This window comes from Thermomyces dupontii, assembly GCF_041956625.1.
Source record: "Thermomyces dupontii strain NRRL 2155 unplaced genomic scaffold VTN31scaffold_10, whole genome shotgun sequence".
Classification (NCBI taxonomy): domain Eukaryota; kingdom Fungi; phylum Ascomycota; class Eurotiomycetes; order Eurotiales; family Trichocomaceae; genus Thermomyces; species Thermomyces dupontii.
Window position 1 is genome coordinate 55,476 of NW_027192316.1, and position 20,180 is coordinate 75,655.

Below are 20,180 nucleotides of genomic sequence, written 5' to 3' on the forward strand. Positions count from 1 at the left end.
GAAATAATGCCAACGAAAAAGAATCCTCGAATTCGCGTAGTTCTACAATGGTTATTTACATCGATCCGTCTATTTCAGCGCAGCCTGCAGAGATTCCAGGACCTGCAACCCATTAGTACGCATCCACACTTTGAGGAAGGTTGGAACATACCTCGAGCTCAATCTTGGCCTCGGCAATATCCTGCTCGCTGCCACTGCCGCTGGCAATCTTTTGCGCCTCGGCAATCTGTGCGCGGACAGCCTGCAGGATGCACCGTCAGTCTTCGTCCGCCCATCAATTGACTCGACCGACGGGGGCAAAGCTTACATCAATAGAGAAGTCCTCCAACGGGAAGCCCTCCACAGCGTTGATGCTGAGCTGGGAGTCGGGCTGGACGACGGCGAAACCACCAGACACTATTTTCAGACACGCACACATTAGCTGGAAGATCCCTTCCGGGGCTCAACGACAATCCATTCGAGACGTACGGAAAAATCGCTTCGTGGCACCGCTCTCCTCGATGACCTCGACAACGCCGGGCTTCAGCTGCTCAATGGAAGGGACGTGGTTGGCGAGGACACCCATATCGCCGGACTCGGCGGGGATGTTGACCTGGACACTGGAGCAACGGAAACAAACACGTCAGTGTCGCCGACTTGGGAGAGGGGATCATTCGTAATCGATGGTAACGTACACATCCGTGGACTTGAAGATGTTCTGGAACGATATCAATCAGCAACTTCCCCCGCCATTCAATGGCAATTGATCCATGAACAAACCTGGTGAGGCAGCGCCAGAGACAGCTTGATCTTGTCCGGCACATCCGCGTAGCCTCGGCGCTGGATGCGCATGGCAGCGGGGCGAACCCGCAGGGCAGCCCGAGCGATCCGGAGAGAGCTCATTGCGCAATGGATTGCGGGAGAGAATTGGGGTGGCAGAAACAAGGGGATCCAGGCGAAAGAAGGGTTGGTTTCGCAGGAAAACGGTTGATCTCGGGTTCGTTGCGGATCGGAAAGGTTTAGCCTGATTGGGACACAGTCACGTGAATCTACAATTGACATGAACCCTGGATTTCTAGAGAGCGCATTCTTGCTCTTACTGATGCTCTGATGAGCAATGGCATGGAGAGTGAGATTCATGTTCGAGATCAATTGAGAAAATGAAGCGGCTGAATCGAAATGTGTACTATCAAACTACGCTGCTCTCGTCGACTGGCAACATTTGTCTCTCTGACAACGCCTATCCGGGCTTCAAAAAGCACAGCGGGACGCGAGGTGAAGAGGAAAGAACCTGCACGGTTCCTAACTTCAATATATTCTTGATTTCAACAGGATTCCGGCTACAATCTCTTGCGCATCTGCCATCTGTCGCTTTCGTCCGCAATTGTCCATAAGTCACGTGATTATGGTGATTCTGAAGTAATTGCCGGCAAACTCTCTAGAAATCCTGATGGATTATGAGAAAATTGACCTCTATGAAGACGTGAGAAGTCCTCGAGGAGTCTCGACTTGAAAATCACTGTCGTACGTGGCGTATGATGGACAGCTCGTAGAAGGTCTTCTGTCTGTATACGCACAGTAGGTATCCAGTTCCGCCCGCTAAGCGAGGGCTCCCACACAACGGAAACCCTAGCGTAGGTTAAACCCTTCTGGGAAGACCCCGACTTTGAAATCATCCCGCGACTCTCACCATCTTCTAAATCCCAACGACAACGCAAATCTTTCGTGGTGTGATCAAGTCGTTAAGATGGCCAGTATGTTACTCCTCAAATGGACGTTTTTTTTCCAGTGATGTGCTAACATTCTGTTTTCCAGAGTCGAAGAACTCGTCTCAGCACCACTGGAACCGCAAGGATCACCGGAACGGGTGCGTCGACTCAATCCTTCAAACGTCCGATGCCTCGATCAAACGGAATGGCTGACGGGGTTTCTCTTTCGATAACAGGATCAAGCGTCCCAAGACTCACCGGTACCCTTCGCTCAAGGGTGTTGATCCCAAGTTCCGTCGCAACCACCGACATGCTCTCCGCGGCACCATGAAGGCTCTGGTACGTGGGAATCCTCTTACGGTCCTTACGGGGCGGCTTCGCTAATACTTTTCTACAGAAGGAGCGTAAGGAGGGCAAGCGAGAGGTTGCATAAAATGAACCCGAATCAAGAAAATGAAAAGTCGGGATCATCTTTGCATCTTTTTCGTTCGTGGTAGCGAAGAGGAAATGCGAAGGGTTTAATCTTCAATGCTTTTTTATTACGATTGTGTCAAATAGACCTTTTGACAACGCGATGAATCATTGGGATCGGATACCTGTTGTGCAATCGACCTCGTTTTTGCAAGGGCGATCGATTCGACCTGCTGAGATCGCGAGGTTCATGCTTTTTCATACAGAGGCATTAGTGTGTACAGCTTCGTGGCTTTCTCCGTGCCCGATCGCTGAAGGATTGTTTCATGCCGAGAGCAGATGTGTCTGCCATTCAAAACCAAACACCCTCTCCCTGCGTCCGTGGCGGGAGGGTGCATGGACGAATGGCTACATCGTAGACTGAGACATCCTATCACCACCCTAACTCGCGTCTGTAGTTTTCGACACTATCATAGCTCTATGAATACGAATCTATTTCACGCTATTCTATTTCAATTCTTTTCGCCCGGAAAATGACCTGGGGATTGCGCAGCAAATGCACATTGCGGATCAACCGCACTTCGCTCGCCTTGGTCCGTCGCAGGTGCTCCCGCTTCTGCTTCTCTTCTTCCGTCACCGGCGTCGGGTCATCCTCGTCGTATGTCGGCGGGACGGCCAGCTCGGCGTTGCGCGCCTCGAGCGTCCTCTGTAGCACGAAGTGCATGCTCGACAGCACCCTCTCTGCCACCTTGGCAAGCGGCAAGTCCGTCGCGGGAACCTCGTCCGGGGAGACCCAGGACGGCGTGTTGTGCAGCGAGGGGTCTGCGGCGGCAACCTGCCGCAGGCGCGCCACCGTCAGCGCGGCGAACATGTCGCCCGTCCCGTTGAAGTTGCAGTCCAGGGCAGGGATATCAATCTGGAAGACCCGCGGCGAGCCGTCCGATCGGATGGTCGAGCCGAAGACGCTCATGGTCGCGGAGGTTGTCTGGCCGCCGGTTTCGGAGGGCAGTTGCACGGACGTGACGATCACGTGTGGCACGGAGTATGTCTTGTGGATGGCGGTGATGGCAGTGGTGAGGTCTGTCAGATTATGGATTTTGATCCCCGACAAAAGCCTAACCAAAGGGCCTCGAAGTCAGGGCAGCCCCTCTTTCTCGCAAAATAAATATACCCCCCGACTTACTCAGCCTCAAATTGGTTCGGCAATAACAAATCTGCATGGTGAATCACATTCTTATACGCTGGCACCACATCCTCGCCGACATAGATCCGGCCGAGATCTCCCATGACCGGGTCGAGAACTTTTTTTCGGTTGGTTCGACTCCTTCAGCATTGCCAGTCCACGGTTCCGGAATGCAAAGAGAATAACCCACCCCAAAAGAATGGCCGGCCCTTCTTCGCCGCCCTCCTCTTCAAGTCCAATGCAATCTCACCCACCGCCTGAACGGCCTCCGCGGTCGGAGTGTACCCCGAGAGCAAGACATCGAAATCCGTCAGGTAGCTCTGGACCAGACCCTCGTAAAGATTCCGAATCTCCTGCGCGCTGACTTTCGTGCCCTTGACCTGACGATACCCCGTATGATTACCTGTGTTCGGCAACCTGATTAAAACTCACATCCGCCGTTTCTTATTCTCTCCCCCCCGTTGTTCGAGCTTACTGAAATGCACCGTATCAATGGCCGCGACCTCGCATCCTAATGACTGCATGACAAACGTGGCCATGGTATTGCCAACATAGCTGGGGGCAATTTGCGATTCCCGGCATTAGCACCAACCCCAAAAGCCAGATACAACAAAAAAAACCGAACACACACAGAGCGAAACGCAATTAATTCATGTTCGGGATAGAGGCAAGATGCGCCTGCCTCAACCATTCTGGTCTCGTATTCAAACATACCCATAAGACACCTAGCGGGCTTGAGTTGGCATGCGCACTAAATTTTTCTGTTGGTGGTGGAATGGTCACGTACATGGCTCGCAATGGCCAGGACTTTGGTTTCTGGGATCTCGTCCGCAGACGACATGATGGCTTGAGATGGTGCTATGTAAGAGACGAGGGATGCGGTCCGCTGCAGCCGGATAACGCGTCCACGTGTATGGTTTTGTTCGCTCTAGTGCGCGTGACGAAGAGTTAAAATAGACAGAAACAATTTAGATACTAAATTACCCAGTTCGTGAAGTAGTAGTAGTACTTTTTTCGCTCTCGTATTTGAGCGTGTAGCGGCCGGATGGCCACAGCCGAGTTTGAGTGGGGTTCCCAGAGTTACGTAACCAAGGACTTCTCTTCTAGAATCCTTCCATGCCTGAGTTACAACTTTCCGAGTAGATCCAAGGTGGGATGAATAATTGACAGCCATCTCCTTGCTTGGTTCATGAATTCATGCTTCTAACGTAGGTTCTTTACCGCCCGGTACTGCCGAAACCGCCGGCACCACGCACACTCTCCTCCAGTTGCTCCACGACCTGAACCTCGGGGGTGTAGATCTGGCCAAGTTAGTCCAATCCATCCCAGTTGCCAAGGGGAAAAACATCAATACCCTCTCAATGATGAGCTGAGCAATCCGGTCTCCTTGCTTGACTGCTCCGTGTGTAAGCCTTGAACCATCATCCAAACTCCCCAGCCAATGAATCATACCAGTAAAATCCTCGTCAGAAAAGTTGAACAACAAGACTTTCACTTCTCCGCGATAATCCGCGTCAATAACGCCGGCACCAGTGTCGATAAAGTTCTTTGCGGCGAGGCCACTTCGAGGCGCAACGCGGCCATCTTGAATTTGGTCAGCGATCATGACTCAAGACGCAAGAAGCAAACTGACACCAAACACGTACAGGTACCCTCCGGAACTGCAATTGCCAGCCCGGTGTCCACCAATCCCTTGCCCTTGGCTGGAATAACCGTGTCTTTGGCAGCGTATAGGTCGTAACCAGCCGCAAAAGCCGAGCCCCGGGTCGGCGCCGTCGCCGTTTCGGTCAGTTTCTTCACCAACAAGGGAGGCTGCGGCTGGGAGATGGAAGTGACGGCCGTGCCACTACCATTGCCATTGGAGGGCGCCATCACGGAAGCAATGCGATCGGACGCGTTGTCAGGTGTGGTCTTCGTTCGTTTGGCGAGGGGAGATGTGGGGAGCGAAGGAGGTTCGTGAACGTCAGCCGAGGATTTAGTCGCCGCAGTTTCCGGGGGTGGAGGAGTAGTCTTCTCTCTGGTCATGGCAATTGCAAGCGAAAAGTACCTCTGGATGTCTGAGGCGGCTCCAGCCAGATTACTACTATGTTGTGAGCAGTTGAGTTTCTCCTACGGCTTCGTTGAACCCAGCACGCGTCAACAAGGCGGTGAGCGACGCGCCGCGTCGATCCCAATATTACCAAGACAGGCATGTTTGCCATGTTTTCATTCCTCCGTCATCCGAGGCACATTGCTCATCGATGCGATGGATCGAGGGATTCCATGGAAAGATGAAGTGTGCTTTGATTATATATCGATTGTATCTATTGGGAAGTGTATAGATTTGGGCCGAGGATTGCGAATGCCTTGACTTGAGGCAGGCATACGGCGATCCCAAACATCTTGCGAATAGCCTCGGCTGTTCCACCGAGATCTCTCGGTACGCATCACCGAGCTTCATCGGAGCAAAGAACGATGTCGCAAAGTACTCCTTGTGTATATTTTCTTTCCCATGAATCTGCTCATCCCATAGACAGCACTCAAGTCTCAATCGCCATGACTGGCCCTATGCGACAGCCGATCGATGTCTCCTCCTTGGAGAGGTACATCGATGGGCATTTTCCAGCCATCAAGACACCGCTGGATGTGAAGCAGGTGAGAGAGAAATTCCCGGTTAGGTATTGGGACCAGCATTTTTCGTTGCTGATCAACCAGTTCTACAGTTTGGCTTTGGTCAATCCAATCCAACTTATCTCCTGACCGCAGCTGATGGACAGAAATACGTTCTGCGGAAGAAGCCTCCGGGCAAGCTTCTCTCAAAAACAGCGCACATGGTGGAAAGGGAATACCAGATCATTCATGCACTCAAATCCACCGACGTGCCGGTGCCCAAGGCATATACTCTCTGCGAAGACAGTAGCGTTGTGGGCACGCCGTTCTACATCATGGAGTTCTTGGATGGTCGAATGTTCGCGGACCCGTCTTTCCCTGGTGTCCGCCCGGATGAGAGGCAAGAACTGTATGTTTCCCCCACTAACACCTTGCTTTTGGATCCTAGGCTGACTGCTGCACCTCTGACAAACATAGATGGCGCTCTGCGATCCATACGTTGGCAAAACTCCACCGGGTTGACCCCAAATCAGTGGGCTTGGAAAACTTTGGCAAGCACTCCGGATTCTACGACCGGCAGATCGCGACATTGTCGCGCGTATCCCACGCACAAGCGCAAGCCGTGGACGTAGATACCAAGGAACCAGTGGGAGAGCTACCGTACTTTGAGGAAAACGTGCGCTTCTTCTCCAACAAGGCGACGCAGCCGCGCGACCGCGCCACGCTCGTACATGGCGATTTTAAGATCGACAACCTGGTGTTTCACAAAACGGAGCCGCGGGTGATTGGAATTCTAGACTGGGAAATGGCCACGATCGGCCACCCGCTGTCCGATATCTCAAACCTCACCAGTCCCTATTACCTCAACTCCACGGCGGAATTCAGTCGTGAAACATTTCGGCCGGGGGTGGTGCCGGGGTTGCCGACGCGGGACGAATGTTTGGCATGGTATGCGAGCGAGGCCGGTTGGGATCCGCGACCGGAGATCCGCTGGGGGGATGCATTCTTCGCCTTCCGCAGCTCTGTGATCATGCAAGGGATTGCAGCTCGGTACGCATTGCGGCAGGCCAGTAGTGCCCGGGCCGGTGAGTACAGCCAGATGATGAAACCGTTCGCGCTCGATACGCATCGGTTGGTCAAGGAAGTGCAGGCCCAAATGCAGGCCAAAGGAAAGCTATGATCTCGAAACATATGTACAAAATAAGTAACTACCTAGGTAATCAATTCCAATGTCGATTGATTGGGAAGAACGAGGTGCCAATTCGGATTGCATTGAAGCGCTGATTGAATGCTGCTGAGACGGATCCTCGGCTTATGCAGCTCAGTTTTCATGTCTTTGCATATTACTCCGTAACTCCATACGTGGCTTTCTCCAGCGGAAAGCTGCTGGCCAGATTCTCTCCCACACCGCATTGTGTGATGATGGACAGATAGATCTAGCGGCATAATGTGAGATCTTCCTGCTTCCTGCAGCAGACCGTATGTATGAATAATTATATGTAAATCCCGGTCCTTTAGAGAGTTCCAGCCGGTTCTTGTGCGACCATGTACTCCGTACTCCGTAGACAATGTACGGACTCGTTGATGCCGTCCACGGGGTTAACTGGCTTTCACGACATGATTGTTATCCCGATTCCTGTTGCCGATCGGTTTCGGTCCTACATTGGAGTTGCTGGTTGCACCACAGGTAATCCGAGAGATCAACCCTGTAGGTGGGGTCGGGTTTCGAAGCCGAGCACCGTTGACGTGGTCAGCGCATGGAGAGCCGTTGAAGAATGAAATGAGATCCACGAGTAGAAAAAACACTCGCGAGAGTTGTCATGAAGTACGAAATACTGCTGCGCTGATGACTCGGTAACTGTGACAAGCTGGGACCCGAATTCGGCGAACTGGCGTCCCGGACAAAGGTTCGGTGCCCAGCCATCCGCCCACGTTTCTCATAGCATGCTGGTCTCTTTTCTCGTGTTCTCATCGTCAGAAAAGTGTGGGATTCCACTGTGGAACAACTTGCGCAGCAATGCAAGCGGCTCGTTTCTCGTTGATTTAAAGTTCAACGGCTCGTTCATCATGCGAGCCGCATTGTCACATCACTCTGCGAGAAGATCATGTTGCAGATTTCGGTAAGACCAAAGGTTAGACACATGTGCTTAACTCTGTCGTACTCGTAAACTCCTGTATGTAGCTTGCCTCCTGTTTTTGAGCCCGGGGTATGGAGTACTCCGTACAAGTCGATTAGGACCACCCCGGAGTTCTCCCGGTTCTCCGTCGTCTGTACCCCATTTGTCGTACCTTGTCCAATGGTTGTCCCATGGAAGCAGAAACTAACCTTATCACTAGCAACTTTGTCGATCGTCTTGAGGCTTGGAAAGACTGTTGAGTTGAAAGGTCTTGGAGAGGGGATTCTTGGCATCCCATTACATGTATTCTCTCGACGGATCACGGAGACCAAATTAGGGAGGAGCTCTGTGATTGGTGGATCGGACAAGGACGCCGAGCCATGTGGTTACTGGTCACTCGGCAGCCGTCTGCACCAACAGAGCCTCATTGATAAGAAGCCTGAGGCACGTCAGAACGCTGGTTGGCTGCCCCGAGTTCTGTCGGATGGCACTGACAGTCATGGAACGCCGCCGCACGGACCGCTTTGTAATAATACATCCGTATGACGTATATACAGAGTACTCCGTACGGGGTTCACGGTAACGTTGGCCAAAAGTTACTCCGCACAGAATCCTGTGTGAGCTCGGTTAGAAAATGTACGATCGATGAACATTAATCGCTCAGACAGTCCTATCGGCCATCCTCCGTTCGAGTCGCCCGTCCACCAGGTCGTGAAGAATACGGAATTGCCAAGAAGCGCACATACATATACGGTTAGTTTGCGGGGTGAAATGGGCAGATGAGCCTGCTGCGTCGTCTGATTGGCGAGAAGAGAAGGTTCTGATTCTTGGCATAACCAGTAATTTCAGGGCCGTGACAGATACTGTAACCCATGGCGCTCCCTGTTGGCCGTACTCCGTACTCGTATGTTACTGTACTCGTATGTACTCGTATGTATGTACTTCCAAGGGAATTGAACGGAATCTTGAATGATTCATGAACAGCAGCCGCAATCGTTGAGGCAATTGGGCGCAATGGGCAATGATGCCCCGGTTGACAAATGAGTGGCAGCTCGTTCTCAGGTTACAGAGTACGAGTCCATCCGAGCATGAGTCCTGTGCGGAGTCAGTACAGTATGCGTTCCCACAGCGCTCAGGTCCCAAAATGTTTGCTGTGAACTTCAGCCAGGACTGACTGACCGACTGAGTAATCAATTCAATTTCAAATCAATAATTAACGCCTCCATCCAGATACACCATTCCGTCGGGTTTATCGGTCTGTTCCGCCATACCACAGAGTAATAATGACACTGTCCTCTCGTACTCCGTACCTACCTGAGGGAATGTTGGTCAACTGTCGAATCGTCGCCATCTCGCGTCAATATAGAGTAATGACGAATGCGAGACTTGACTGGAGGGAGACTGGCTTTAATCAATGCTGCGAGGTCATGGCGCTTCCTCCGTCAACAATCGTACATTACCTCTAGTTCGGTGCTTTGTGCATGTACCAAGGCGTCGGCTCTGATGCTCGCACGTTGTATGCCGTTGTAGGTACTCGTACACCGCAATGACCGGCCACACCTTTTTACCTTGTGTGAGATCACGGCAGAAAGCTGAGAGCGCCTCATAGTTCATGTCCTCTTCTGCTCAGTCAGCCACACAGGTTGCGTGCTCAAGTCCCATCTCCATCCAGAGCCGCATGGCCCGCATCTCAGCTGCAACCAACGCTCGGCTGCCTGCTTTTCCAATCGATGCGTTCCCCCTTCTGCCTTTTAGTTAGTAGTTGATTATCGATTGATTTGTTCGAAGCCTGACTGAGAGTTTCCCCCCCAATTTGAATCCTCCTTGTCTGTGAAATTTCAACCATTCTCTCAAATCGGTTAGGCTAGCCATCGTCTGCGGCTGGGAGAAAAAGGCAACGGTCCATGTCGAGTGTGCAGTGGGCCAAATCAGCGCTCTGCACGAGCGATCCCTCTTTGTTGGCGCCTGACCTTGTCAAGCCAAGATTAAGTATTTCGATCGCTTGAACCTTCTCTTCTGGGCGTAGATCTGTCTATTCCGTATGGACCTATTCGTGGTGATTCTGCATCTTGTGATTGTTACCATCTGGCTTTCTGTCATCTCGTTTCGTCTTGGATGCTGATAATCATATTCCTCTGCATAACTACCTATTATTCGGCTACGCAAAGAAAAAAAAAAAACTCCATCCAACCCGCGATTTGACCGCCGCGGAGCCTAACACTCCGCAGCTAACTTAAGTGTCGTCAGAACGTCGCTTCAACTCCAGCTCCTTGGGCCGTTCCATCTCCAAAGGACCCTGCGAGCATTCTCCGGGTCTGACCTCGTTGCTTGAGTTGTTTCGACGTCGGCCCGATCCGTTGCAACCCTTGGCAACTGCACATAGGCTGTCCATGATCCGCTAGGGTCTTCATTACATTCGGGTCGAATCAATTGAAACTCTTTTTTTTTCCCTTTCGTCACCGCGCCGAATCGTATTCTCCGGACTTGGCTCCGTCCCCCTTGGTTGATGGAAAAAAAAATAATTAGCGCCTTGGAGAAAAATACCACGCAAGCCAAATCGCGGGCCACAATCGATTTTGTTTTTGCCTACCAACGAGGCCGAGGTCACTTGGAGCAGAAGCAGCTGCAAAATCGATCGTTCCTGTACGTGTGATGAGGTTTTTGGTGATGCCGTCTCCTCTGCCCCTTGTGCTGTAGATCTGGGGGTCCCGCAGAGCCGATTGTTTCACAATTGGAGTTTGGATGTCCTACTTGGTCTGCATCCAGCCGGTGGGAAGCATTGGTGGTCGAATCTTTCTGTCCCAGTGTAGATTCGGTCTTCCAGACTGTCAGTCCTCTTGTGCCATGTTCGCATGCTCATGATGGCCGATGTTCCGCAGTTCCTCGACCACAACGTTTTCCCACACTCGTGACGAAGATGCTAATCGGACGACGTAGGTTGGGCTTAGCAACACACTCGGTTTTGGATCCGATCCCCAAGTCTTCGATCTTCCAATTGGGACGTCGTCTGCTGCTGATACGCCGCGAGTACCTGAAATTTTGGGTGTTCTTCATGGTCTAGCTGCAAAGCTTCGCCTTCATGCCGCTCGAGTTATATGAATCCGACGATGCTATTATGAACCGTTCTCCTCAGCTCCGGCCGACCGTCGTCAACTACCAGCCCCATGAAGATGTCCCCCCTTTTCTCCTCCAATCCCGCGCCTGGAGCGATGGGAAGACAAACAGTCCGCCAAGTTCGGCGCACTCACGGCGCAGTTCCTCAGATTTCCGTCGTCACATCCGAAGAGCAGAACCTTCTCTAGGCGACGCTGTCCTACTCACCACGCTCGCCCCGAACCGACCAGACATTGCCAGACAAGCTCTCGAGCGACCGCTAGAACCTATATTAGCTGTGGACGAAGAGATTGACCAGTCAAGGTTCGATTCCCAACGTCAGCAACGGAAGCCGTCGCAGGACTCCAGTATTCGTCCGGTCGGGACTACCTCCATCCCGGATGCTAGCCAGAACCGAAAACCCTTTCCGACACAATCTTCATCGTCTCCGCCAGATCGCGAGCCGCTGCTGCCGCCCTTCAATCAGCTGGTGGGTTCTGTGCCTGCTCCGCGGAAGCAGTCATTGCCTTCTCATGGAAACCATTATCCTCCTCCTCCACCACCAATGATTCAGTCGCCGCCACACTCCTCTACTGCATCGCCGCCAGAGAATAAACAAAGCCTTCCTCCTCTCCAGACCGCTCTCGCGGGGCTAAATCACCAATTGAAGAGTCCGTTCCCAGTGTCCGGTAGCTCGTCAGTTTCGTCTCACTCGGTGGGCGATGGCAGGAAGCGACAACCATCTATTACACTGCCGCCACCCCCGGTGCCTTCGCAAGCGCCTACTCCCATTTCCTACCACTCATCCCCGATCAGCGGTCCCGATGCATCCGGACCCTCGCCCGTGTCGCAGCAGCCCATACATGCTAGATCGGCGATTGACAAGCCAGATCCGCAGTCTCCTCCGAAAATGTCGCCCAGCAGCCCCCTAACAAACTACCCCACCCCGATTGAACCCACCATCCGATCAGCGGACGAGCGGCCCGGGGCGGCTCCCCAGGGCAATATCTACAAATGCCCTTTCCCTGGCTGTACAGCTCGAGCGTTTCAAACGCAGTATCTATTAAAGTATGCTTGTAAAACATTACAGTGGAAACACCCTTGTGATTTGGTTGCTGATGTGATGTATGTAGTTCCCATGCTAATGTGCATTCGCAAGACCGGCCTCACTTTTGTCCGGTCGAGGGCTGTCCGCGAGGCATCGGCGGGAAGGGATTCAAGCGAAAGAACGAAATGATTCGACATGGGCTCGTTCACGACTCCCCGGGCTATGTATGCCCGTTCTGTAAGGATCAGCGGCACAAATATCCTCGACCGGACAATTTACAACGGTAAGATGAGCCATTGGGTTTGTTTTTCTGTGACATTTTTGCTAACCAGCGTAGGCATGTCCGTTTACACCATAAGGACAAGAGCAGAGATGACCCAGAGTTACGCGCTGTTCTTGCGCGGCGGCCCAAAGGTAGCCGTCGTGGTCGGCGGCGGCGGAGCACTCCCTAGGTTAAGGGTTTCATTACTCTTTTAGGCCCAGGGATGGCTCCCATGCTTTGCGGCATGGCCCGGCTTTCGATTACAATATAGATATTTGACCGGATCGATCTCACTGGGCAGCTTCTGTGATTCTCTGTTCCCTTGGGACTCTTATTCTCAAGAGGACAGACTTGAGTCCCGTTACGACTTACGACTAATGACGACGAAACATTGGGATTTTGTTTGTTCGTTCGTGAAGATAGTACTACCTTCGCGTCTTGAGGTTCTATTTGGGCTGTTGGCTCGCCTGTACATACCGTAATCCGGGCGTAATGAGGTCGGAGTTTGCTGAGCCTGTATGTGCCGTTGATAATTACCAGTTTATAAAATGATTTGACTCAAGCAGCTGTACAAAGGCTTTAGAATGAATGTACTATCTTTGACCGAGTTATTGTATACTGTACTCCGTACCATCAAAATTCCATGGTCAGAGCCGTGCGGCCCGCGCGGCCGGATTGGCCCGGTCCGCTAATTTTAAAACGGAAGATCCACTTGTCCATGAGTACTCGTAAGCTAGCCCAAATTAGTAGTAGCGCCCTCATACAGAGCCTCAGGGACCAACGGGTCCTGGAGTTTCGTCACTAGTTGTCGTTGTCCAACCATCGACATGGGGGATATAGATGTTTGTCTTGGAGCTACAGATGGGAATAGGTACTCCTCGGAATTGTGTCACTTGGAACTGAATTGAAAAAGTTTCGATTGATACATAGTAGACAGCTCTGATCAAGTTGATCATGTTTCGCTCAAGGCTTGAAATCGATGGTAGGATTGCCCTAAAACCCTGAATCAAAAACTCCTCATCCCAAACACCAATATTATCAGCAATAAACAATCGACCAAGCGAAGGACCAAGGAAAAAGTGAAACGCCGAGGGACAAAAAAACAAAGTGAACATGAGAAGGAAGAAAAGAGAGAGCGCTTGGATCACTTTGAACCCTTTTTATGAATCCGTCGAACATGATCCTTCATATTATCCACGCGACTAAACACCCGCTCGCACCCTTGCCACTCACACGCAATCTGCGGATTATGCTTGGCCTCATGCCGCGCGCGGTCCTTCTTGTTCGAGAACCCGGCCTCGACGGCCTGCGGGCAGCCGTCATAGCGACAAAAGAGGTACTTGTTGTGCCGGTTGAAGTGCTTGCGCAGGTCGCAGGCCCGGGTGAAGCGTGTCTTGGAGGTGCATCTGGGATGTGCGCAGCGCCAGGTGCCGTCGGCGTTGCGGATGCCGTATCCGGCGAGGGAGGCAGGGTCGTTGTTGATGTTGATGTCGGGGGATTCCGAGCGGAGGCTGCCTGGACTGGAGGATTTTGGGACTGGCTGTTGTTGTTGTTGTTGTTGTTGTTGTTGTTGTTGTTGTTGTTGTTGATGGTGGTGGCTGCCCGTTATGGGATCCATGTCGCTGCCGGTGCTGACGTACGCAGGAGAAGACATCATCCCGTAAACCTCGGGCCGAGCCGCATTTGCACACATGTGTAGATCCATAAATGGTGTTCTCCCGGTTACGTCATTGCTGCTGTTGCTGCTGCTGCTAGTATAGGCGAGGCCTGGAACTCCAAGAGGAGGAGGCGGCGGAGGAATGCCCACCATCCCATCCGCCATCATTGGCATTTCTTGGTAGGCCGTTGTCGACTGCACCGTCTCTGGAAATGGATGGTGCCATGCGTAATCATCTTCTCCTTCCATGGGTTTTCCGAACTGCTCTGAGAAGAAGTCTCGTGACATTGGCACTGATGTCTATAGGGCTCGCTTGCAAACTATAACTGAGAGCAAGAAGTGAGAAGAATATCCGCTGTTAGGAATCAGGGAGATTTCATGAACTTGACAGTTTGACATATTATTCAAAGAATCGAAGATGCATGCAGCCAGCTGAGAACCTTGAATCTCCGATAAGACCTCGACTGTACTATTCCTCGCGTTCCCCGAGGGAGATGGATACGATTTTCCCCATTTGGATCGCACTTGAACGGTTTCTCCTGTTCCTCCTCCGGTCGAGGAAAATGATCCAATAATAGGATCGACGGACCCTGTTGCTATTATTTCTGAACCCCCCTTTTGCGTAGATGGTCGTTTTTAACTCCCGTTGTTGTCACTTAGGTAATCTTCTGCCGCAAATCGTAACTCTGGTCGAGATCGATAATACTACTCTAAATAGTCCGAAGCATGAAGATGAAACTGCTGTCCTACGAGGAAGATATATCCCGACATCAGTCCCTGACAAAATATTCTCCATTGAGAGCAGATAAGTACTCATGGACTCGATACGAACGGCCCTTGTCATTAGCATCTCATTGTATATAAAAAAGAAAAAGGCTCCTGCACGGAGTATACTCCCGAACTAACTCCGGACTCCCCATACGACAGGTGATGGAAAACCCATAAAAATCAAATAGTTAAAGCCATAATCAGTTACCGCCCTAGGTTCAAACTATTAGGTTAGGTTAGGCTGACCGGATTCAATCCGAGCCATAGCTTTCCCCATAGCCTAGGCCGTTGGTGAGTCGATGATCGTCCACTTATCCTATCAAGACCTACGAGCAGTGGAGCAGGGAGTATGGTTCCCAACGGTCAACGTCGACGCCATCCATGCCTTACTCATAACTTCGTAAGGCTTGTCACTTTTGCTGAGGTGATCATCAAAGATTCAAAATCGGTTCAAGGTTGTCGTCAAGTTATCAATGGAGCGTTTACCCGTTCAGGGCTGAATGTCCCATTGATCGCCACCCAGACTTTGAGAGAACTAGGGCGTCTTTCAGTTTGTTCATTCTTTTCTTTTTCCCCCAAGCTGTGGGTTCGGGCTTTGGAGTCGGACCGAAGGGCACCGAAGCATCGAAGAGGTGTTTATGCGTGCACCCATCATCGCATGGTCCTTACTCGTACAGTTTAATAATGGTTTTAGGTTCGAATAACTATCTACATCAACCGAAATATTCATTCTATGAATCAAAGCAAGTTACCGTTCAAGTCACATCAACACGTCGATCGGCGAGGTTTTTAGTCATCAATAGAACGGTAGGTACGGCCCCGTACGGTTACCTAGGAAGCTCCCGATCCTCATTCGTAAGTAACGGGGTCCTGACGTCAACGACTGCTTCAGAAGGGTGCTTGTTGTCCGAAGGCCGTTCCCGATAGAGGATGTAGTGTTGAATAAAAAAGACCACGTCGAACAGGATCGATATGTTTCCAAGAAGGAATTTCAGAGGGTTCCCCGTGATCCCACTCCAGTCCGCCTCCAAGCTCGAGTCCAAAATCAACTGCGCAATAGAGAGCACTCCGCCGGAGAAGTCCAGGATGATCTGTCGAATGTCCCAACCCACGGTGGACTTCCGCTTGTAGTTCACCCACGCCTGCGGGACGTACTTGACCACCGAGATGACCAGTTTGATGTATGAAATCCCATACAACTACATTCATTGTCAGCGCTGACCCTGGTCTCCACCGCGAGGATCCCAACACGTACAACATCAATCCAAGCCCAGGAAAATGGATCGTAGCCTCCATCTGGGCTGTCGACCAAAACGATGATAGTGAGGACACCAATCGCAAGCAACGACCCCCAGAGCAGTCCGGCGATCGGCTTGCTAGCACGCTGGTAGCGCGATACCTTGAAGCCCCAGATCTGTGGATAGAACTGCGAATACACCAGCGCGCTCAAAATCGTCGCATGAACGGCGAATGCCAGATCATTGAAGCGTACCGAGGGCTCCGGTGAGACGGGGTTCCGCGCAGCATACTGTCTTCGGATGACCGGCGAATACAAAAACGCAGCAGCATAGACGGTATAGCAGGCGAATCCGAGCACATTCACCGTCTGGAAGTCAATGGCCAGCCCACTCGTTGACCGACGACGAAAGTTGTTGATCGGTTGCGGGTAGAACGAGAGCGACCAACAGAGCATGCTTTATTGTCATATGTAAGCCTTTGCGGACTCGCATACATTGTGTCAATGGGCGCTTACTATGTCCATCCCAGTACCCTATGCGCATTTCAGAGTTAACAATGAGTGACCCAGAAACTTTGGATGCGGGGAATGAACCTACCGGGACAGCGCCCTGATAAAGATCTCCACACTCTCAGACGCCATGGCGAGGGTCTGCCACGAGCATAGTATCTGTACAAACGTTCAATATGCTTGAATCGAGGAGCTGACCGGCGTCCAGCATCGTGGAAATGCTGAACCACAGCCCATCCTGTGCCCTGAGAATTGACGCCATTTTGGCAGATGATTGCCTTCACGTGATAGATCGACGATATCTTCTTATCAGTAGACTTTGTGATTGGACGATCGGTGATAATGTCATCCCGTTGCTATGCGTTGTCCGCGCTAGTCTCAAAACGGTAAATCGTTGTCCTCTGGTTGTCTGGCTGTGTGCGCCTTGGGTGTAGGGACAAGTTCAGATGGCTTGTTGCTTCATCGCATGATATCGTTTCTTCCTTAGAGTAGAGCTTCAAGTTGACCCTGATTTGCTTCTCCTCGAAAACGTCCTACCTCCCCGGTGTCCGAATCGACCCCGCACCGGTTTTTCTCACCGACTTCCCGTTCTTACGGCATCGAAATTGTTCCAATCGAGATCCTGAACTCGGATTAACCTAGTTATCAACTGCATTCTTGACGGCGCATGGTGCATTCCTCTGATGCGGGGGATCTCGTGAGATCTCCTCGCCCAGCGTTGCCGTTCATTGCCGCATTCCACGCACTGACCATTCGGATTCATCGGTAGCGGCTTTGAGACTGCGCGGCCGAAACGCACAATGTCGTCGGATTCAGGGCTCTCCCCGCCGGGGAGTAGCACCTACGCTTCGGATACCATGTACGTGGGCGATGGAACGTGGGACAGTACCCGCAATACATTCCTGTTGCCCAATTTGATGGGTCTTAATTTCGAAACAATGCGCTACAATGGTAGGCAGCCCTTCTGCACCGGTATGGGTCCATGTGCTGACGCGAAGGAAATGCAGGAATGGGCAATCGTTTTCGATATATGCCGGGCTACCGTTCGTTAATCATCGCCCACGGCGTTATCGCGGCAATAGTATTCCTCGGACTTGTTCCCGTGGCGGTGCTGATCGCTCGTTATTATTCCCGGCGGAATCGATATATGGCCATCAAGTACCATGCTTGGTTACAGGTGCTCACCTTGTTTCTGTCCACCGTCGTCTTCGTCACCGGGTGGTTCGCCGTTGGACCTCGAAGGAGCCTGACAAATCCGCACCATGGGATTGGTTTGGCAATCTATGTGTTGGTCATCTTCCAGGTTCTTTGGGGGTGGTTATCTAGAAAATCAGAAAAGGGAAAGGTTATGCGTCGGGTGCCGCTGAAGTTGGTGGTATGTAATTCCCTCGAGATTGGCGACAAACACTGTGCTTATACCGGTAACAGGTACACCGATGGATAGGGCGCGCTCTAGCTATTCTTGGGATTGTTCAGATTCCTCTTGGCCTCACTCTATACGGTTCTCCAAAGTCCTTATTCATTCTCTTCAGTATCGCGGGATTTGCATGGCTCGCATTTTTCTTCGTGCTATCCTATCGCTACGATGAGAATCCTGCGTATTTTATGTCGTCAGAATACGACGGCAGCTACGTTTCGGGACCATCTGTGGCCGAGGATCGGCAACACGGCCGCGTGGCCAGCACTGCTGCCGCTGCTGCTGCCGGAGCTGGGCTGGCAAGCCTTTTCGGGCGTCGGTCGCGGGCTCGTTCAGAAGAACCGGACGACTCTTCTTATTACTACAGCGAAAAGTACTCCGATGAAGGAGGGAAGTCGAAATGGGGCAAGCGAATACTCCAGCTTGGAGCGCTTGGAGGTGCCGCAGCGCTGGCAAAGACCTTTTTCGATAGGCGGCGAGACAGAGAACGAGATGATGAATCGGGCCGGTACAGGCAAGCCCGCACGCGCAGTGACAGCATGACTGAAGAGACGATGAGCCGAACCGAGGAGGGTCGCACAGCTCCGCGTCGACAGGGACCCTACATGCATCCTGGCCGCCAGCCAAGCCATAGCTCGATAGACTATACCTACGGAACCTTAACCGACGATTACACGGAGCCCAGCCGGAGAGGCCCTAGTGTACGCGACGTCGTTCCCGGAGGAGGGATCTTTGCAACGATTCGTCGTCTTTTTAGTCGCAGGGACGATGAGCAACGGCGCGTTGAAGAAATACGCCGGCGAGACATCGAAGAAGAACGACTGCAAAGAGCAAACAGCAAGAGGAGATACACCGGTGATGGCTTTTATCCTCAGCGACAAAGGCAGAGGCAACCGTCCGCAATGTCCAGCGACATGGTTTCGGATATGACACCTGAAACACGCCGACCTGGCACCGTGCCGGCGGAGGGAACTGAAATGTCCGGAGCCGTCACGGCGGATACTGCGGACGCTCCTCCAGCAACACCGACGCATCGTCGTCGCCCGTCTGGCGGCGCGATGGCTACGGACACTGAGGCTGAGAGCGGAGCGGCAATGGAAGCGACGCCTTCGCAACCCCCTCACCGACGCAGCAGCAGCAGTCGAAGACGGACACGGGAGGACGTTTCGTCGCCGCCGATTTCACTCCAGGTCAAGATGCACGACGATGGCCGACACGTCACTCTGCGCCGATTGACGGAGGAAGAGGCGGCCGCCAATCGGGAGGCGCGACGGCGTGAACGCGAACGAAGGCGGTCGCGGCGACGGGGCAGCGCGAGCTCGCTCTCCGGGACAGAGTACACTTCTACGGACCGATGGCGGCGGGTTGAAGAAGCGGAGCGCCGGCAGGCCGAGGAGGTCCGCCAACAGCAGGAAGCCGCCGCCGCCGCCGCTCCTTCCGCTGCGGCAGAATCCGCCGCAACACCTGTCCCCGCGCCGGCCCCCGCTCCCCCTGTGCCTCCTTCTGCATCCGCACAGCCACCGGAACCATCCGGCCCTCCGTACCCTGTCGGTCCCTCTCCCCACCAGCCACCCTCCGCGGGAACCCCAAGCAACATCACCATGCCCGCGCCGCCTCCTCCGCCGTCTCATTCACAGCTGCCCTACGGTGCCAGCAGTATCGTGTCTCCCGGGACGTACACGGGTACGTACACCGGCACCGACGCCAGTCTCGAGTACGCGAGTAATCGGCGGCGAAGACGGGCGGAGCGGGCGCGGGCGCGTCAACAGCAGCAGCAGCATAGTGTTGAGTTTACATGATGATGTTCATGTTCTTTTCTTCTTCGGATTTCGGCTATGTAATTATGTTTGTCATGATGAATTCATGATGTGGAATGACGGTAAGTACCAAATATAACAAGGCTTTGATGAATGATGGGATGATTATGGATGGATGAACCTTATTTATTACATTGATTTTTTTTTTTTTGTTTCGTGTCGTGTACAGAGTACTTTTCCTGTCTCTCCTTCTTTTCGAGTTGTCCAAGCGAAATCACTTCGTTAACGTTGCTTCATCACGGACTTGCTGTACGAATGTACGGAGCATATACATATATTTCCCACACTTAGGGAATCGAAAGAAATCCTGCACATCAACCAAAACAAATCATTGAATCATCAAAGTCCACAACAAGAACCAGAACGCCCCAAGAAAAGAATAT

The 20,180-nt window shown here is 52.3% G+C and overlaps 11 protein-coding genes across 11 annotated transcripts; 5 read left to right on the forward strand and 6 right to left on the reverse strand.

Moving 5' to 3' along the window:
• Window positions 1-69: 69 nt before the first annotated feature.
• VTN31DRAFT_1831 (uncharacterized protein) lies at window positions 70-882 on the reverse strand (the record flags this gene model as incomplete). The annotated part of the gene is made up of 6 exons (XM_069401932.1): window positions 70-102; window positions 152-241; window positions 308-396; window positions 469-599; window positions 675-697; window positions 760-882. The coding sequence occupies 6 exons, from the start codon at window positions 880-882 to the stop codon at window positions 70-72; spliced, it is 489 nt and encodes a 162-aa protein (XP_069257460.1).
• An 844-nt stretch (window positions 883-1,726) lies between these two features.
• Window positions 1,727-2,121, forward strand: VTN31DRAFT_1832 (60S ribosomal protein eL29; the record flags this gene model as incomplete). The annotated part of the gene is made up of 4 exons (XM_069401933.1): window positions 1,727-1,733; window positions 1,795-1,846; window positions 1,925-2,027; window positions 2,086-2,121. The coding sequence occupies 4 exons, from the start codon at window positions 1,727-1,729 to the stop codon at window positions 2,119-2,121; spliced, it is 198 nt and encodes a 65-aa protein (XP_069257461.1).
• A 480-nt stretch (window positions 2,122-2,601) lies between these two features.
• VTN31DRAFT_1833 (uncharacterized protein) lies at window positions 2,602-4,123 on the reverse strand (the record flags this gene model as incomplete). The annotated part of the gene is made up of 6 exons (XM_069401934.1): window positions 2,602-3,214; window positions 3,283-3,400; window positions 3,473-3,685; window positions 3,758-3,837; window positions 3,997-4,007; window positions 4,070-4,123. The coding sequence occupies 6 exons, from the start codon at window positions 4,121-4,123 to the stop codon at window positions 2,602-2,604; spliced, it is 1,089 nt and encodes a 362-aa protein (XP_069257462.1).
• Window positions 4,124-4,499: 376 nt separating this feature from the next.
• On the reverse strand, window positions 4,500-5,307 carry VTN31DRAFT_1834 (uncharacterized protein; the record flags this gene model as incomplete). The annotated part of the gene is made up of 4 exons (XM_069401935.1): window positions 4,500-4,583; window positions 4,637-4,677; window positions 4,735-4,866; window positions 4,929-5,307. 4 exons carry the CDS (start codon window positions 5,305-5,307, stop codon window positions 4,500-4,502), a joined length of 636 nt encoding a protein of 211 aa, XP_069257463.1.
• A 510-nt stretch (window positions 5,308-5,817) lies between these two features.
• Window positions 5,818-7,051, forward strand: VTN31DRAFT_1835 (uncharacterized protein; the record flags this gene model as incomplete). The annotated part of the gene is made up of 3 exons (XM_069401936.1): window positions 5,818-5,916; window positions 5,985-6,280; window positions 6,349-7,051. The coding sequence occupies 3 exons, from the start codon at window positions 5,818-5,820 to the stop codon at window positions 7,049-7,051; spliced, it is 1,098 nt and encodes a 365-aa protein (XP_069257464.1).
• A 1,511-nt stretch (window positions 7,052-8,562) lies between these two features.
• VTN31DRAFT_1836 (uncharacterized protein) lies at window positions 8,563-9,834 on the reverse strand (the record flags this gene model as incomplete). Its single annotated transcript, XM_069401937.1, has 4 exons — window positions 8,563-8,601; window positions 8,735-8,808; window positions 9,694-9,732; window positions 9,783-9,834. 4 exons carry the CDS (start codon window positions 9,832-9,834, stop codon window positions 8,563-8,565), a joined length of 204 nt encoding a protein of 67 aa, XP_069257465.1.
• A 660-nt stretch (window positions 9,835-10,494) lies between these two features.
• Window positions 10,495-11,049, forward strand: VTN31DRAFT_1837 (uncharacterized protein; the record flags this gene model as incomplete). Its single annotated transcript, XM_069401938.1, has 2 exons — window positions 10,495-10,631; window positions 10,926-11,049. The coding sequence occupies 2 exons, from the start codon at window positions 10,495-10,497 to the stop codon at window positions 11,047-11,049; spliced, it is 261 nt and encodes an 86-aa protein (XP_069257466.1).
• Window positions 11,050-11,067: 18 nt separating this feature from the next.
• VTN31DRAFT_1838 (uncharacterized protein) lies at window positions 11,068-12,581 on the forward strand (the record flags this gene model as incomplete). The annotated part of the gene is made up of 3 exons (XM_069401939.1): window positions 11,068-12,149; window positions 12,215-12,412; window positions 12,467-12,581. 3 exons carry the CDS (start codon window positions 11,068-11,070, stop codon window positions 12,579-12,581), a joined length of 1,395 nt encoding a protein of 464 aa, XP_069257467.1.
• Window positions 12,582-13,535: 954 nt separating this feature from the next.
• VTN31DRAFT_1839 (uncharacterized protein) lies at window positions 13,536-14,336 on the reverse strand (the record flags this gene model as incomplete). Its single annotated transcript, XM_069401940.1, has 1 exon — window positions 13,536-14,336. One exon carries the CDS (start codon window positions 14,334-14,336, stop codon window positions 13,536-13,538), a length of 801 nt encoding a protein of 266 aa, XP_069257468.1.
• A 1,307-nt stretch (window positions 14,337-15,643) lies between these two features.
• On the reverse strand, window positions 15,644-16,695 carry VTN31DRAFT_1840 (uncharacterized protein; the record flags this gene model as incomplete). The annotated part of the gene is made up of 4 exons (XM_069401942.1): window positions 15,644-16,015; window positions 16,072-16,510; window positions 16,570-16,587; window positions 16,652-16,695. The coding sequence occupies 4 exons, from the start codon at window positions 16,693-16,695 to the stop codon at window positions 15,644-15,646; spliced, it is 873 nt and encodes a 290-aa protein (XP_069257469.1).
• A 668-nt stretch (window positions 16,696-17,363) lies between these two features.
• VTN31DRAFT_1841 (uncharacterized protein) lies at window positions 17,364-19,779 on the forward strand (the record flags this gene model as incomplete). Its single annotated transcript, XM_069401943.1, has 3 exons — window positions 17,364-17,514; window positions 17,571-17,938; window positions 17,992-19,779. 3 exons carry the CDS (start codon window positions 17,364-17,366, stop codon window positions 19,777-19,779), a joined length of 2,307 nt encoding a protein of 768 aa, XP_069257470.1.
• Between the last annotated feature and the right edge of the window lie 401 nt (window positions 19,780-20,180).